Below are 18,724 nucleotides of genomic sequence, written 5' to 3' on the forward strand. Positions count from 1 at the left end.
CCCAATCTGTTTCTCCACATCTCTGCTGCTATTGGGGGGCCTATAATAAACACCCAACAAGGTGACTGCTCCTTTCCTATTTCTGACTTCAGCTCATACTACCTCCAAAGGCAGGTCCCCCTCGAACTGCCTTTCTGCAGCCGTTATACCATTTCTAATTAGCAACGCCACCCTCCTCCTTTTATACCACCCCCCCTAATCTTACTGAAACATCTGTAACCAGGAACCTCCAACAACCATTCCTGTCCCTCTTCTATCCACGTTTCCGTGATGGCCACAACGTCCCAAGTACCAAGTACCGATCCACGCCTTAAGTTCACCCACCTTATTTCTGATACTCCTTGCGTTGAAGTTTGATTAGATTAGATTAGATTAGATTACTTAGTGTGGAAACAGGCCCTTCGGCCCAACAAGCCCACACCGACCCGCCGAAGCGTAACCCACCCATTCCCGTACATTTACCCCTTTACCTAACACTACGGGCAATTTAGCATGGCCAATTCACCTGACGTGCACATCTTTGGACTGTGGGAGGAAACCGGAGCACCCGGAGGAAACCCACGCAGACACGGCACTTGAGCCCATCTCTGTGTCCGCAAGTATTCCCTGTCAGTGCTACCTTCTCCACAGCATCCCTGCATTCTTGGACATCCTGTATTCATAATGTATTTGTTTAAACTTCTAAGCCAGATTCTCCAATTACAGAGATAGCTGAGGATATGGTAGCACTTCCAGTGATTCTGCAGTGAGGAACCATCACATGTATAATGATGCCGGCTGGCAGCCTAGAGAAGAGAGCACTTATTTAATATTTGGCGCAGGTGTGCTCTGGACTTTGGGATGCACAGTGGTGGAGCTGAATATTTTTGTTCTTGCATGGATGTCCAGCATTTGTTGCCCCTCCCTAATTGTCCTTGAAATGAATGTTTATCTCGGCTAGGACAGTTATGTCCAACCACATGCTGTGGTTCTGGAGTCACATGGAGGCCAGATGCGATAACTATGACAGATTTCTCTTCCCAAAAGGACATGAATGAAGTAGCTTTTTTTTTAACGACAGTTGGCAATGGCTACACATTCGCCCATTATTTCAGATTTTATTGAATTTAAATTTCAGTACCTGCTGTAATGGGATTCCCACTATGTCCCTGAAAAATTAGCCTGGTTCAATGGATTTCCAGCTAGTGACATTACCAGTAGGCTGCTACCCTCCCTCTTGGGAGTTGCGCATGTTGGGAGACAAACAAGTTCAGAGGTCTTGTTTGGGACTGGAGTATTGTATTATGTAAATTTATATATCCAACCTGTATGCATGTCTAGCATTAGCCAACTTTTTATCTCATACTTTGTGTTTTCCTCTTTGGTTAGATTATTGGTGGAAAAAATCTTCGCTCAGTACCTTGTTCCACATAATCTGGAGACTGAGGAAAGAATGAAGTGTTTGTATTACCTTTATGCTTCCTTGGACCCAAATGCAGTAAAGTAAGTGTTATTTCAAATTAAATTTTATGTTCTACGGACTGATTTACATTATTTGTGTGGCATTTTGTTGCGTGGCCCTTCCTGAAGTGCATTACTTTGAACCTTCTCCAATAGCTCATCAAGGAATTCAGTCAAAGTAGTTGAGGCACTGTTTTCTTTGAATAAATCCAGGTAGCCTTGTGTTTCCAAAACTGGTTTATAGTCCCTGATAATGTTTTCTGATTTTCTCACCATTGATGTTAGTCTGACAGATGCGTAGTTACGTGTATTATTGCTCTTCCCACTCAGGAAATGTGGTAACATGTTTATCAGCCCTCCCATCTGGTTACTGCTACTGTATTTGATGACTGCTGTTTCTGTCTTCTCACATGACGACTGATACAAAGCACTTATTCAACACTACCATTTCATGGTTCCCCACTTATTATTTCCCTAGCCTTAATCTAAGCGCCTTTGTTCACTTTAGCATCTCTTTCTGCCTTTTTATATATTTAAAGAAGGTCTGACATTTTTTTAATATTGCTTGCTAGTTTTCCCTTAAAATTTATTTTATCAAATTTTTTTTGATTGTCTTGTTGGTTTTTAAACTTTTCCTAATCTTCTGGTTTACCACTAACCTGTGCCACGTTGTATGTGTTTTCCCATGCATTTTGAGTCTAAAGGATGTGACTGTACAGAGGCTTTTTAAAAATTTATACGTTTGTGGGATGTGGGCATCGCTGACTGGCCAACATTTATTGCCCGACCCTTGAGAAGATGGTGGTGAGCTGCCGCCTTGAACTGCTGCAGTCCTCCTGTTGTGGGTTGACCCACAATGCCCTTAGGGAAGGAGTTCCAGAAGTTTGACCCAGCAACAGTGAAGGAACAGCAATATATTTCCAAGTCAGGATGGTATGTAGCTTAGAGGAGAACTTGATGCAAGTGGTCTGGGGCTTGAAAGGTGCTGTCTGAGGATCTTTGGTGAATTTGTGCAGTGCAACTTGTAGATGGTACACGCTACTGCTACTGAGTGTTGGCGGTGGAAAGAATGGATGCTTGTGGATGTAGTGCCAGTCAAGTGGCCTACTTTGTCTTGGTGGTGTCAAGCAGCTTGAGTGTTGTTGGAGCTGTGTCCATCGAGGCAAATATTCACACTCCTGATTTGTGCCTTTTAGATGGTGGACAGGCTTTGGGTAGTTGGGCGGTGAGTTACTCACCACAGTATCCCTAGCCTCTAACCTACTCTTGTAACCATGGCATTTATGTGGTAAGTCCAGCTGAGTGAATGATCAATGATAACTCCCAGGATGTTGATACTGGGGGATTCACTGATGGTAACACCGTTGACCGTCAAGGAGAAGTGGTTAGATTGTCTCTTGTTGCCATTTGTGTGGTACGAATGTTGCTTGCCACTTGTCAGCCCAAGCTTGGATATTGTTGCATTTGGACATGGACTGCTTCGGTATCTGAGGAGTCACAAATAGTGCTGAACATCATGCAATCATTTGCAAACATCCCCATTTCTGATCTTCTGATGGAAGGAAGGTCATTAATGAATCAGCTGAAATGGTTGGGCCCGGGATGCTACCCTGAGGAACTCGTGTAGAGATGTCCTGAAGCTGCGATGACTGACTGACCCCCAGCAAACATGACCATCTTCCTATGTGTCAGGTATGACTTCAACTACTGGAGAGTTTTCTCCCTAATATCCATTGATTCCAGTTTCGCCAGAGCTCCTTGATGCCACACTGTCGAATGCAGCCTTGATGATAAGGGCTGCCACTCTCACCTCACTTTTGAAATTCAGCTCTTTTGTCCATGTTTGAACCAAAGCTGTAATGAGGTCAAGAACTGAGTGGTCCTGGTGAAACCCAAACTCTGCATCAGGTTATTGCTGAGCAGGTGCTGCTCGATAACACTGTTAATGTCACCTTCCATCATTTTGCTGCTGATTGAGAGTAGACTGATGGGAAGGTAATTGACCAGGATGGATTCGTCCCTTTTTTATGTACAGGGCATACTTGGGCAATTTTCCACATTGTCGGGTATATGCCAATGTTGTAACTGTGCTGGAACAGCTTAGATAGTGGAGCAGCAAGTTCTGGAGAACAGCTCTTTAGTACTGTTGCCGGAACATTGTCAGGACCCACAGCCTTTGCAGCATCCATTGTCTCCAACCGTTTCTTGACATCACGTGGAGTAAATCAGATTGGCTAAAACTGATATCTGTCATGCTGGGGACTACTGGAGAAGGCCAAGATGGATCACTCACTCGGCGCTTTTGGCTGAAAATTGCAGCTAAAGCTTCAGCCTTACCTTTTTCACTGTGCTGGGCTCTTCTACTATTGAGGATGGAGAGATTTCTGAAGCCATTTCCTCCTGTGAGTTGTTTAATTGTACACCACCATTCATTACTGGATGTGGCAGGACTGCAGAACTTAAATCTGATCTGTTGGTTGTGGGATCGCTTATGCAGTTTGGCATGCAAGCAGACTGTATGGTGGCTTCATCAGATTTGACATCTTCAGCCAACCCTAGTGCTGCTCCTGGCATGCTCTCCCCTGCCGTCTCCATAGAGCTAGGGTTGATCCCCTGGCTTGATGGTAATGGTTGAGTTGGGGATATGCCAGGCCATGAGGTTATAGATTGTGCTCGAGTGCAATTTTGCTACTGCTGTCCCACAGCACCTCCCAGATGCCCAATCTTAAGTTGCTTGATCTGTTTGAAGTCTCGTCTCATTTAGAACAATGACAGTGCCACACAACACGATAGAGGTTTTTCTTAATGTGAAGGCAGGACTTCATCTCCACAAGTACTGTCTGATGATCACTCTTACTGATTATTGTCATGGACAGATGCATCTGCAGCTGGCAGATTGGTAAGAATGAGGTCAAGTATGTTTTTCTCTCATTGGTTCCCTCAGGGTGAATAGCCAAGGTCTTTTCCCACTGTAGGGGAATCCTAAACTAGAGGGCATAGGTTTAAGATGGGAAGGGAATGATTTCAAATTGACCTGAGAGGCAACTTTTTTTACACCAAGATGGTGTGTGTATGAAACAAGCAGCCAGAGGTGGTGGAGGAGGTGTGTACAATTGCAGTATTTAAAAGGCATCTGGATGGGTCCATGAATAGGAAGGGATTGGAGAGATATTGGCCAAATTCTGGCAAATGGGACAAGATCACTTTCAGATGTCTGGTCAGTGTGGATGAGTTGGACCGGATGATCTCTTTTCATGCTGTATGAATCTATATTCTGAAACCATCTGAGAGGACTTGGTATCAATCCTCCTTATTGGTGTTAGTGTAAGTTACTGATATCAAGTAGGGAATGATATTTGCATGAAGTCTTAACAAACAGAATGGGTTTGTTGCCGCATACTTAATTCATTCCCTAACATCTAAGATGGATAAAAGTCATCTGGAGGGCCTCAAACTATATTTGGGAATAAGTACACACTATTGCTGCAGAAATATTTTAGGACACAACTTAGAAAAACGTCCAGTACAGTGGAGTACTGCAATACTGAAATAACTGGTTAGTTCCTTCAAGGACCAGTTATTTATATCCAAGTGGATGAAGTTTCTCCTGTGTTGTTGGTTAACCCTATTAAGTACTAATTCTCTTATAACATGTTCAATTTATTGCTTCCTGCGATTTCTTTTTCTGACTTTGCTGCATCCTGTTTAACTTTTCAAATTCCCACCAATACTTACAACATCACAAGCTCTTAACTAAATTTTCCTGTTGGTATTTTTACAATCCTTTGTGTTTTTAATTTTGATTTCCTTTGTAATACAAGGCACATTAGCTGTCGATCAACACTTTTCCTTCAAAGAGGATGCCTAGTTTGTATTAGGTTATCTCTTCTATGCATGGCCACCAGTGCTCCGATTTGTTGCTCTGTCCTGCAGTTACCTTTTTCAATCGACCTATGCCAGGTCCCTTTTAAGTGAGCCTCAATTTAGTTGATCTCCAATATCTGCAGACCTCACTGTCTCCTAGTTTTTCTGAGCACCATTGCGGAGGGCAGGTAACGGACAACCACCTTGTTTCCGGTCTGGAGTCACATGCAAAGCAGTTCTTGTAAGGACAGATGATTTTTAGTCTTTTCCACATAGACTTTCAAATCTCTCATAGTGATGAGGTTTTTATTTGTAAAATTTCTCCAAGGACTTGTCACAGACCCCCTTATTCAAGACTGAAACTAATTAGTAAATGCCCATGGCTTGGGAGTTTGCAGCAGTATTTGTGTCTTCTTACGCAGTCTGGTGGTCCGTCTTTCTCTCACTGCCAGCATATTCTGTGGAAGTGGGCTGACTATTTCATGAAACACATCATGATTTCCAGATGCAGTACAGTGGCACCAGTACCTCCAAGCTTTGAAATTTTTGAGTTCAGCTCAAGCAACTCAAGTTCTTTTTTTGAACTTAAGTTTCCTGGAATTCTCTTGCAAAACAGGGTTTTGTTTTATATACTCCTGGGATGTGGCTGTTGCTGGCTTGGGCTGCATTTATTGCCCATCCCTAGTTAGCCTTGAGAATGCGGTGATGAGCTGCCATCTTGATGCACTGCTGTCCACTTTATGCTGCTACACCCATAATGCATTCGGAGAGAGTTTGCAGATTTTGACCCAGCAGTGCTCCAAGGAGGGCGATGTATTTTCAAATCAAGATTGAGTGTGGCTTGGAGGAGAGCCTATAGATCAGTGTGTTCTCTAGTATCTGCTGCCCTTATTCTAGATGGCAGTGGTCGTGGATTTGGAAGGAAGTGTCTCAAGAGCCTTGATCAGTTAAGTGTGTCTTCTACATCATACACATTGCCTGTGCTGAATGTTGAAGGAGGGAGTTAAATGTTTGTGGATATGGAGCTAATCTAGCAAGCTGCTTTGTCTTCGATCATGCCAAGCTTCTTGAGTGTTGCATCTGCACTCATCCAGGCAAATGGGCAAGTCACACTCCTGACGTGTGCCTTGTAGGTGGTAGATGGGCTTTGTGGAGTAGGGAGGTGAGTCACCCCCAGACCTGATTTCATGACCATAGTATTTATACGTTTAATCCTGTTCAGTTTCAGGTCAACGGGAGCCCCACTCCAGGATGTTGAGAGTGGGGAGGATTCCGTGATGGTCATGTCATTGAACAGTAAGGGTGGATGGTTAGCTAGTCTGGTTGGGTATGGTTATTGCCTGGCACTTGTGTGTGATGCGATTATTTTGTACCATTTGTCAGCCCAAGCCTAGATCTTGCCCAGATCTTGTGGCATTTTAGACATGTATGCTTCGATATTCAAGGAGTTCAGTAAATGGGCTACCATGGTCCTCAATCTACTGGTCCCAGCTACAAAAAAAAACGCAACATTAAATTCAAAATTTAAAACATTGATGCTACAAGACAATCATGCTGACAAATGATACTCTAAGAAATTGACCTCACCTGAAAAACACAGCTAGCAATATGTTGGTAAAAAATCTTGGGAATTATACCTATAAATGTAAAACAATGCAAGTACTGTAAGGAGAATTTAATTAATGATAAAAAGCAAATTTATAAGACAAACTAAGTTATTACCCACGATATGTTCACTCCATGGCATGAGACGACTTGTGGAGAAACTGGTTTTATCCAATCAGAGTGTTGCACCTCAGCCTTGCTGTATCTGGTATTGCTTACCCAATTCCATTTTATTGTTTTGTGATCTGTGCTTGCATAACTGTTTGTAATTAAAGTATTCCTATACTATAAAATAGCTCCAGTCATGAATATGCAGTAAAGAGATTTTCAGTTTAAACTTATCCATTGTTTAGCTTGACATAATTGTTAACTTTAGTTTCCAGTATTGAAAAGAGGAATCATTTAGTTGAAAGGGCTTTAACTTAATTTTTTTCTTGCAAAGTAATTTGTCTGTTCTTTTATCACATTTTTAGATATTTTTTCCACCGTCAAAATCTTAATTTTTTTGTTTTTAGAGCAATATTGCATAATCATATTATTGGTCTAACTGTTTACAGGGAAAAATTCTGGTTAGGCACACCTCTGAAACAAATTTGTTTGTTTTATGACTAATGAGTGAATGCACAGTCGCTACATCTTACAACAACTTGAGTATGTTAGCATGGAAACTGGAAATGGGATGCAGAGGATTGCACTCTCTCCCTCTGTCAAGTTTCTACCCTGGTGGGTTAGGGTATTTAAATTACTTGAGCAAATCTAGAATAAAAAGCCAATAGCAGCAATGGTGATGATGAAAAAACTGCATAGTTGTGAAATGCCATTTAGTTATCTCCTTTTGGAGGAAAGTCTGCGATCCTTGTCCGGTCTCTGCTTTGTGATTTAGGCCTAGAGCAGTTTCCTCAAGGGATTTCTGAAATGGCTGAGAAACAGCTATTTTCAATTCTAAATCTTGGTTTCTCCCACAGAGCATTGAACGAAATGTGGAAGTGCCAGAACATGTTACGGAGTCATGTCCGGGAGTTATTAGACCTGCACAAACAGCCTGCTGTAAGTCTGACTTGCTCTATAATATTTTCATGAGCATATCATTTTGATCAAAAACTGAATAAATTATGTTCTGATATTTTACGAATTCTTCTGCAATGTTATTTGATTTATTTTTTTAAAGTAGAGAAGCATAGCGAAATTTGAAAGTGAGCATCACCTCTTCCAAAAAAAAGTTTGTTTTCAAACAAGAGTAAGATCAGTTTCCCTAATTTTAATCCTTTGTCTTTTTCCAGTCAGAAGCAAACAATACTGCAATGTTTGCCAAGCTAATGGCGATAGCAAGTAAGTACCTAATTTGTTTTGTTAATGTTTTGGGGCGGGGTGTGGTTTAAGGTGTAGCAGTTGACATTTATTCTGAAAGAATTTTCCTGTTTTTTTGTGAAAGTTGTATCTGTTTATTTGACTGAATATAATTTGATTGTATGATATGCTTAATTACCTTAATTTCCAATATTACTTTGCTCCCTATTTGCAGATGTGAATCTCTTGATTGAATATGTGAATAATCCTGTTTCCCTAAGCTTTGGAATCTGATGTGTTTATGCCTGTCAAATACTGTCAATGGTTGTTTTACCTTTACACCTTTCTTCCAATTAAAGCAAAGCAAATAAAAAATCAAGTTTTAAGGATTTCACAGCATTCTTCAGTTTTTGACCAATTTATTTCTTGATTGCCTTGAAAGGCCTTGGCTTTTCTTCACTCATAGTGCTGAAGCTTTGTTGATCTCATTCAGTGATGAGGTGCATGATTTGCATACAAGTTCTAGTCTTAAAACACAGCATCTCTAAATTGCTTCTTAGCTTTGTAGTTAAAACCTTTTCATTTGCAAAATGCACAGTTACTAAATGTAACCTTGCTGTAAATCTACAATAGTAAGTAGTGAAGGACTTTGTTTTTTATTGAGATGTCTCTTGCTTAAATTTTAAAAATATAAGCCATAAGTTCAAAGTTAGCCTGGATCATTGTTTTTTAGAGCAGTAAGATGGTGCTATTTACTGGGTTTTTTGATTATGAAAGGTCATCTTTGCACTTTAACAGAGTGATGTGCTCTTATTGGATATGGGAGATGAGGGAGAGTTTCCATGTTACTGATGATTATGTTTGCAGGAAGTGTGTTTGGTTGCAAATCCTATCAGATTGCATAGATCGGTTGGAGTGGCAGCTAGAGCCAATGTGGAATTTACAGGAGCTAAGAGGTGTGGTGAATGGCGGTTATAGGGAGGGAGAAGAACCACAGATACAGTCAGGTAGGTGGGTTATCTCCAGAAAAGGTAGATGAAGGAGGCAGATAGTGCAGGAGACTCCTATGGCCATCTCCATCTCAAACAAGTATGCTCTTTTGGAAAATGTAGAGGCTGATGGACTTTCAGGAATGTAGCATGAACAGTCAAGTTTCTGATACAGAGACTGGCTCAAATATAACTGGCTCAAATTCCAAGTGATCAATTGTGATAGGGGACTCTATAGTCACAGGCACAGGTAGACTTTTCTGCAGCCAGTAGCGAGAAATCAATGTTGACCTCCTGGTACCAGGATCAAGGATATGTCGGAGAGAGTGCAGAATATCTCAAAGGGGAGTGGGACCAGCAGGAGGTTGTTCTGCATGTTGGAAGTAACGATATGGGAAGAGAACAGAATGAGATTCTGAAGGGAGAATGTAGGAAGTTAGACAGGAGTTCGATAAGGAGGTCCTCTAGGGTCATAATATCCAGATTACCTTCGGGACTACGAGCTAGTGAGGGTAAGAATAGGAGGGTAGAACAGATGAATGCATGACTGAGGAGCTGGTGCAGTTGAGAACGGTTCACATTTTGGATCATTGGAATCTCATCTGGGATAGAAGTGACCTGTATAAGGAAGGAAGGACTGTACGTGAATTGGAAGGGAACTAATATACTGGCAGGGAGATTTGATTGAACTACCCAGAAGGATTTAAATTAGTAAGGTTGGGGAGACACCCAGGGATATCGTGAAGAAAGAGATCTGTCTAAGACAGGTACAGTTGAGAAAAGGGTTAAGTCAAGCAGTCAGGGCAGGCAGGAGCAAAGCAGAGAACTAGGTAGGACTGATGAATTAAACAGCATTTCTTTCAATGCAAGAGGCTAATAGGGAAGGTAGATGAACTCAAGGCATGGTTAGGAACATGGGACTGGGATATTATAGTGATTACAAAGGTGTGGCTTAGGGATGGACAGGACTGGCAGCTTAATGTTTTAGGATACAAATGCTATAGGGAGAATATGAAAAGGGAACGCGAGTGGTGTTTTTGACAAGGGTTCAAATTACTGCTGACTAAGGGAGGATATTCCTGGGAATACATTATTTGGGTGGAACTGAGAAGTAAGAAAGAGATGATCATCTTATTGGGATGTAACTGTGCCAAACCACCCCCCACAACTCCAATTACTATTAGCACCACACGCACACCACCGTATTAAGGGTTCAGATGGAGAGGAATTTGTTAGGTGTGTACACTAATATTTTCTGATTCAGTATGTGGATGTACCTATTAGAGAAGGTGCAAAACTTGATCTACTCTTGGGAAATAAGGCAGGATAATTGACTGAGGGATCAGTGGGGAGCACTTTGGGGCCAGCGACCATAATTCTATTAGTTTTAAAATAGCGATAGAAAAGGGTAGACTGGATCTAAAAATTGAAGTTCTAAATTGGGGGAAGACAAATTTTGAAAGTATTAGGCAAGAACTTTCAAAAGTTGATTGGGCGTGGATGTTCGCAGAAATCTTCAAAAATGATATAACGAGAGCCTAGAGACAGTATATTCCTGTTAGGTTTAAAGGCAAGGCTGCTAGGTGTAGGGAAAGCTGGATGACTAGAGAAATTTGAAGTTTTGGTCAAGAAAAAGAAGGAAGCATATGTCAGCTATAGACAGCAGAGGTCAAGTGAATCCTTAGAAGAGTTTAAAGGCAATAGGAGTATACTTAAGAGGAAAATCAGGAGGGCAAAAAGGGGACATGAGATAGTTTTGGGAAATAGGATTAAGGAGAGTCCTAAGAGATTTTATAAATACATTAAGTATAAAAGGGTAACTAGGGAGAAAATAGGGCCCCTCAAAGATCAGCAGGGCAGCCTATGTGTGGAACTATAGGAGGTACAAAGTGAGTATTTACTATGGAGAAGGACATGGCAGATATAGAATGTAGGAAAACAGATGGTGACATATTGAAAAATTTCCATATTATAGAGGAGGAAGTGCTGGATGACTTAAAATGCATAAAGATGGCTACATCCCCATGGCCCTGATCAGGTATACCGTGGAACTCTATGAGAAGCTAAGGAAAGGATGCTAGGCCCCTTGCTGAGATGTTTGTATCATTGATTGTCACAGCTGACGTGCTGGAAGACTGGAGGTTGGCTAATGTTTAAGAAGGGTGGTAAGGAAAAGCCAGGGAATTATAGATTGGTGAGCCTGACATCAGTGATGGGCAAGTTGTTGCAGGGAATCCTGAGGGGCAGGATTTACTTGTATTTGGAAAGGGAAGGATACATTAGGGATAGTCAACATGGTTTTGTGCGTGTGAAATCATCTCTCACTAACTAGATTGAGTTTTTTGAAGAAGTAACAAAGAAGTTTGATGACGGTAGAGCGGTGATCGTAATCTGCATGGACTTCAGTAAGGCGTTCAACAAGGTTCCCCATGGTAGACTGCTTAGAAAGGTGAAATCACATGGAATATAGGGAGAACTAGCCATTTGGATACACAACTGACTCAAAAGTAGAAGTCAGAGGTTGGTGGTCGAGGGTTACTTTACAGACTGGAGGTCTGTGACCAGTGGGATGCCACAAGGATTGGTGCTGGATCCATTGCACATTTTCATTTATATAAATGATTTGGATGTGACCAAATGAGGTATAGATAGTAAGTTCGCAGATGACACCAAAATTGGAGATGTAGTGGACAGCAAAGAAGGTTACCTCCATACAACAGGATCTTGATCAGATGGCCCAATGATCTGAGAAGTGGCAGATTTAATTTAGATAAATGTGAGGTGCTGCATTTTGGAAAGGCAAATCAGAACAGGACTTAATGATAAGATCCTAGAGAGTGTTGTTGAGGCCTTGGAGTGCAGGTTTGTAATTCCTTGAAAGTGGAGTCACAGTTAGATAGGATCGTGAAAATGGTATCCTTTCCTTTATTGGTCAGAGCATAGAGTGTAGGAGTTGGAGGTCATTTTGCGGCTGTACAGGACATCGGTTAGACTACTTTTGGAATTTTGTGTGTGTTTCCCCAACCCCAGCTACCACTATCAAAAACAAACAAAGGCAAGAAACTGAATTGACAAGGAGTAATGGGGCTGGTACTCTTCATCTAAATGTCTTGGTTTGATATGCATCTGTCATTGTTCATTTTCTGAATGCTAAATTGAGACTAGTTAAATCAAGATTTATCAATCAGGGATTTGAACCCATGTCCCTAGACCAGGTCTTTGGATTACCAGTTCACTGGCAATACCACTATGCTACAAGCTGACTTATTCCATCATTCCTGGAGTTTGTTTGAAAAACTGATAGGCTCTTGGTATCATGGAAATCTGCCTTGCCGTGTTCTCCGGAAGTGATAAGCTGAAGGAGATTTTTTTTTGCAAGCTCGCTATCATTTCTACACTCTGTCTCCTTCTATTTGACTCTGTCTTTCTCTTTCTGTCTGTAAAGTTAGGATATATCTTTGCTGGGCATGCATGTTAGTGCCACACTCTGCATGAATCAACTGTAAAGTTACTTGAATGACACTGAATACCAGTTCATGTTTGTTATGTTTATCGTTCAGAAATCTCATTTACTATTTGGGCAACAAAAACAGCTGAATAGACAAAATCGATGAGCCTCAACAAAGAATATAATTTGTAAATGCAACCCATTGTCTGAATGGAATACAAAAGGCGAGCAGGGATGCAATCCATGTGGCAAGAGAATTTTGGGTATCAACTTGAGCATGTTTTAAAAAAAAATGTTTTGAGTTTGAGGCATTTGCAATACATGCCTCCTTATCTTTCTTTTTAAATGTAACCAGTTCATGCCTCAAACTTTTTTGGTCTTTGTAATGATGTGTAAGACCTTCACATTATGTTATCAGTTTCATGAAGTGAAATCATCTCTTTGAATAAGGAATATACCCTCCATTTTGGCAAGCTTCATCTCCCTTTAACAAATCTTTGGTATTGAGTAAAAGAATGCATTTCTTTCTCAGTTTTCAAATTAAATGGTCATTCTAATCAATTCTTCACCTGTCACAAAAACATATTCGGACACTGAGAATCAGACCACCAGAAATGTGCCTTGGATACCCTTAAGAAAATGGAAATTTGTCTAACATCGGATGTGTCAGTAAGCTCTTGTAATGCTCACCATTTGAAAATATTAGGTGTTGAATCTCTGATTTTTAGCATCAGCAAAAGTATGGCTGATAACCATGTGTCAGTGCCACAGGAAGACCTGTTTTTTAAGTGGCTGCCCAATTGGGTCGTATCCTCAGATTGTTCGTGAAAATGGAAGACATCCTTCAAATGGCTACACTTATAAATCTGGAAATATGCAAGTTCCAAAATTTGGCTTTGGTAGGATTTGAATTGCAGGGTCTATCTGCTGTCATTTAAGCCACTTCTAGGTATTAGGTCATCAGTAGGAATTGTCACTTTACAGTTGTCTGAAACTGCAGCAGTCAGCTTTTAAGTTCCCACTGTTACACTTCTGAAGATTCTGTTGTTCAACTTAGTTGTCTTTAAATGTTCTTGACTGGTAAGAGAATTCTGAATTCGTAAAGGTGACATTAATTTTGTGATTCGACCTCCGACCTCTAATCCAATGAATTGGTTGTCATTCATCCTTTTGAAGAAAAGCAGAAGGCTTGTAGATTTTGAATTCTCTACCAATAATACACTTTCAGACATGATCTATGGGATTTAATTCTGGGCGTACCTGTTCCTGACTGCCTCAGATTTAATGTAACTGTATTGAATACTCAAAACCGATGGAATGAATTGTCTCACTGATCAATTTGCTTCTATTTGTGAAGTTTTGAAAGCTGATCATGCCTGCGGTTTGTCAAAGCTTTTGTCTCGGCTTTAGATCAAAAGTTACCCATGGTATGTGGAGGATAATAACTGAACAAAGATTCTCCTCCTTTGGTCCCAGGAATTGTTTCTCTGGCAGTGACCTTCCACGTATCATATTTCCCATTCACCTTCCTACTGGGCTATAGTGTTGACGCTGCATTTATGTTCTTGAATTATTTATTTATTGATGGTTGGCATTTTTTAATCATTTTAGTTTTTTAAAGTGGTGAGTTGCATATGTTGTGGTTAATTAACCTAGTTACTACAAATCTGCTTTGTCAACAATGCAAAATTAAAAGCCTTAGAAATGAATCCCTTCAGTTAGGAGGGAATGTAGTCTTTTGGTCACATTGCTTTGAATTTGGCTACTTTATCAACTGCCTGAAACATAAATGAAGATAACAAGATGAGGCAGTGTTGTATTCAGGCACGGGTAGGAAAGGTCAGGAGTTTCACTTGAAATGCTTCTCAAAGGGGCAGGCATCCCTGTTTTCTCAGTTTAATTTTACTGTTATGTGTAACGTAACTTATTTGGAAGAACTAAGACAATTCATTTCATGGTAAGTAAACTACCAGTTTGAAACTTAGTGGTGCAAACAGTAGAGTTACTGACAATAAAGTTAGATTTTGGAAATGTTCAATAATTCTCTTTAAGAATAGTAATTCTGATTGCTGTATACAGTAAGTATTAATAATGCACAATCTTAAAATCTGTTTTGTCTATGAGCAGAAAATTTGCCTGATCCAGGAAAAGCACAAGATTTCATGAAGAAATTCAACCAGGTGCTGGGTGATGATGAGAGGCTGCGGGTTCAGTTAGAGCTGCTGATTAGCCCAGCATGTTCATGTAAACAAGCAGAAGTCTGTGTGGTAAGGTGCATTATTATTTTATGTGAATGTGGCCTGTTATTAAATACTTTGCGATCCTATTTTAAGAAGAAAATAGTTAAGTAAGTAAGGGAAAGAATAGGAGAGTATGATCGAGATCTATAAAATTTCACGTGATATCGACAGGAAAGAGGAGAAGAGATCCCCTTGGCAGAGAGATCAATGACCAGGTGGCATAAATTCAAACTATTGTGCAAGCGATTTAGAGGGGATATGAGCAAAATGTTTCCACCAAGAGGGTGATAGGTATCTGGAACTCACTATCTGAAAAGATGGTAGAGGTAGAAACCCTCATATCATTTAAAAGGTATTTAGCTGTAAACTTGTAATGCCAAAGGATGCACTGCTATGGACCAAGTGCTAGAACTTGGAATTAATTAGTTGGCTGTTTTTGACTGGTGCAAGCTTGATGGGCTGAAGGGCCTTTTTCTGTGCTGCAGATCTTATGATTCTAAAGTATTTTCACTATTTATTTAATGCCTTCCATACAGAATTGCAATCAATACATGTCACAATGCAGACAGCAAAATCCCATTTTTGTATGACTAATTATGAAGTGGCACAAGTCAAACTTTAACGTTTAGATATTCAGATTTGTGCACAAATCTGTCCTTAGCCTGAAGTTAGTGAACTACGTAGATATAAATAACAGTAATAGTTAGCAGCACTATTATTACTTTGTTGGCAAAATCTGGCAGTGTAATCCCATCACTGTACTTTCATTTCCCTGTGCTGTACCTTATCTTTAACCACTCTCACCCAAAAATGTTGATTTGATGTACACATCGAAAGTTTGAATTTATTCTACTTTTGAGTCTGAAGCTTGGTGTGGTTTTTACTTGTAATTAACAAAAAAAAACAAGATTCTCTTCAAGCCTGAAGATTTTATTTTTAAATCAGAGATTTCATGAGCATGGTGATCAGAAGGCTCAAATATGCTATTCTGCTTGAAGAATGTAAAACCTTTCATAAGGAGTAGGGAAAAAGATGGAAAATTACGACCAATTAACCTAACCTGGGTTGTGGGTAAGATCCTGGAATCCATTGTGAAGGAAGGGAATTCTGAATACTTGGAAGGCAAAGTTAGCATGGTTTGGTCAAGGAAGGTCATGCCTGACAAATCTGCTAGAATTCTTTGAGGAAGTAACAAGCAGATTAGACCAAGAAAAATCAATACATGTTATCTGCCTGGACTTGACGAAGGCCTTTAGCAAAGTGCCACACAGGAGGCTGCTGAGTAAGATAAGAGTCGATGGTGTCAGAGGCAACGTGCTAGCATGGATAGAAGCTTGTCTGTCCGGCAGAAAGCAGAGAATGGGAACAGAAGGGTCCTTCTCGGGATGGCAGGTGGTGACAAGTGGTGTTCTGCAAGGCTCCGTGTTGGAACCACAAGTTATCACTTTGTACATTCACAATCTAGATGAAGGAGCAGGGCATTCTTGCTAAGTTTGCAGGCAATGCCAGGATAGGTGGAGGGGCAGGTAGCATTGAGGAGGTGGAGAGGCTTTAGACAGGTTAGGAGAGTGGGCAAAGAAGTGGCAGATGGAGTACAACATGGGAAAGTGTGAGGTCATGCACTTTGGTGGAAGGAATTGAGGCATGAACTATTTTCTAAATAGGCAGAAAATTCAGAAGTCTGAAGTGCAAAAAGACTTGGGAGCTCCAGTTCAGGAGTCTCTCAATGTAAACGTGCAGGTTGATCAGTAGTTAGAAAGGCAGAAGCAATGATGGCATTTATTTTGTGATGACTTGAATATAAAAACAGGGATGTACTTCTGAGGCTCTTTTAGGCTCTGGTCAGACCACATTTGAAGTATTGTGCACAGTGTTTGGCCCCATATCTCAGGGAGGATGTACTGACCTTGGAGCTTGTACAGAGGAGGTTCATGAGAATGGTTCCAGGAATGAAAAGCTTAACACATGAGGTACATTTGAGCACTCTGGGTTTATAGAGGAACCTCGATTATCCAAAGGACACTGGTGGGGCGTATTTCATTCGCTTAATCGAATGCCAGATTACATTGTTTCGCCAAGCATCGGGACCTTGTGATTTTGCCAGATAAGCTGGTATTCGGATAATCGAATGCTGGAGAATAGAGGTTCCTCTGAGTACTCGATGGAGTTTAGAAGGATGGGGAAAGGGATCTAATTGAAACATACAGTATACTGAATGACTTGGACAGAGTAGATGTTGGGAAGATGTTTCCATTGGTCGGAGAGACTAGGACCAGAGGGGATAGCCTTAGAGTAAGGAAGACCTTTTAGAACAGAGGTAAGGAGACATTTCTTCAGCCAGAGAGTATTGAATCTGTGGAAATCAATTCTCCAGAAGACTGTTGCGGCCAAGTCATTGAATATAGGCTAGATAGATAGGTTCTTGAGTATCAAGGGGATCAAGGAATATGGGGTGAAAGCGGGAGAATGGGGTTGAGAAAGTTATCAGCCTTGATTGAATGGTGGAGCAGACTTGATTGGCTGAATGTCCTAATTTCTGCTCCTTGGTCTTTTGGTAATGGTTAGGCATACTTGAGGAAAGATCCTTAAAGTAACATCTAAATTTCAAAAGAATTCTTTGTACAACTCCCTTCATATGAATTGTATTACTAACTCTCAAAAATCAACTTTTTATTCAACTTTGTAAGCAGCAGTGACGTGGTGTGTAGTCTAACTGGTGATTTCTTATTCTGCAAGCACTTGAAATTTTCCCATTCTATGATGAAATTCTCAAAAATTGATTTAAAATTATATGCTTAGTCTAGAACAATGCATGAACTATTCACATTAGTTGGGGTAAATTCATATTTTGCTTTCAAATTGACCTGGATGATGAAAAGCAAAAAGCAACAACCCCAATAAAAACTTAATAATTTTCTTGTGAAATGATGTCATGGTAGTTTCAAACACTTAGAAAAAACACAAGTGGTTAGTTATATAATCAGCTCATGTCTTCAAACTTCATTGCAATGTGCATTGACAATGTACAACACTGACATCTTTCCAACAATATAACTACTTTTCCAAGTAAGCCCTGTGTACACAAATTCAACTTGCTAATTGTTACGTCATCAGTCTATTCTCGATCATCCGTAAACTAATAGGTCATCACTGGTGTTGTCAATCAGCACTTGCTTGGCTACATAGTTCAAGAAGGTGGTTCACCATCTCTTTTTCAAGGGCTAATATGAATGTGTAATAAACGCTAAGCTACACTCGATGAATGAATTAAAAAATGATACTGATTGACGAGCTTTATCAATGGCACCATCCATATGTTATCATTAAACAGTACACTTTTCCTTTAATTAGAGGGAAATTACACGTAAACTAGCAAATCCAAAGCAGCCCACGAATCCCTTTCTGGAAATGGTGAAATTCCTACTGGAGAGGATTGCACCAGTACACATCGATTCGGAAGCCATAAGGTATGTTTTTTGTAATATTTGCTATTTAGTCAAACTGTATTTTACAAACTTTGTTGATGCTAAGTGTATGATTGAAATATTTATTGTGTGACTTTAATAGTTTGTTCTACAAAAGAGTTGTGAGGCCACTAAAATATTAAGTAATTGATAAGTGCTATATTATATGAATTTGTATCACAAGATCAGGGATGCCTCATATAACTTTTAAACACCTCTGGGATGCTATCACTGAAATGTTTTGTCTCATTAGTACAAGTTGTACTTAGAGATTTTTAGAAATCTGACAGTTTTTGCATGTACCTCTGATCACAGCATTCTTTTTGGCTTGTGTGTTTTGGTGTTTTTTTTAATAGTTGCAAGAATGCATGACAGTAATGAAGTCAA

At 40.2% G+C, this 18,724-nt stretch overlaps 1 protein-coding gene across 9 annotated transcripts in view; it reads left to right on the forward strand.

Annotated features, from left to right (window-relative positions):
* pds5a (PDS5 cohesin associated factor A) overlaps positions 1 to 18,724 on the forward strand; it is a 220,537-nt gene that overhangs the window by 127,185 nt on the left and 74,628 nt on the right. For all 9 annotated transcript variants that reach the window (XM_043692710.1, XM_043692723.1, XM_043692753.1 and 6 more), the window contains exons 13-17: positions 1,369 to 1,482; positions 7,875 to 7,956; positions 8,190 to 8,238; positions 14,761 to 14,900; positions 18,225 to 18,340. In XM_043692710.1, coding sequence (XP_043548645.1) covers positions 1,369 to 1,482; positions 7,875 to 7,956; positions 8,190 to 8,238; positions 14,761 to 14,900; positions 18,225 to 18,340 — 501 coding nt within the window. The remainder of the gene's footprint in view (positions 1 to 1,368; positions 1,483 to 7,874; positions 7,957 to 8,189; positions 8,239 to 14,760; positions 14,901 to 18,224; positions 18,341 to 18,724) is intronic.

The sequence above is a fragment of the Chiloscyllium plagiosum genome, chromosome 1 (genome assembly GCF_004010195.1).
Source record: "Chiloscyllium plagiosum isolate BGI_BamShark_2017 chromosome 1, ASM401019v2, whole genome shotgun sequence".
Taxonomy (NCBI): Eukaryota; Metazoa; Chordata; class Chondrichthyes; order Orectolobiformes; family Hemiscylliidae; genus Chiloscyllium; species Chiloscyllium plagiosum.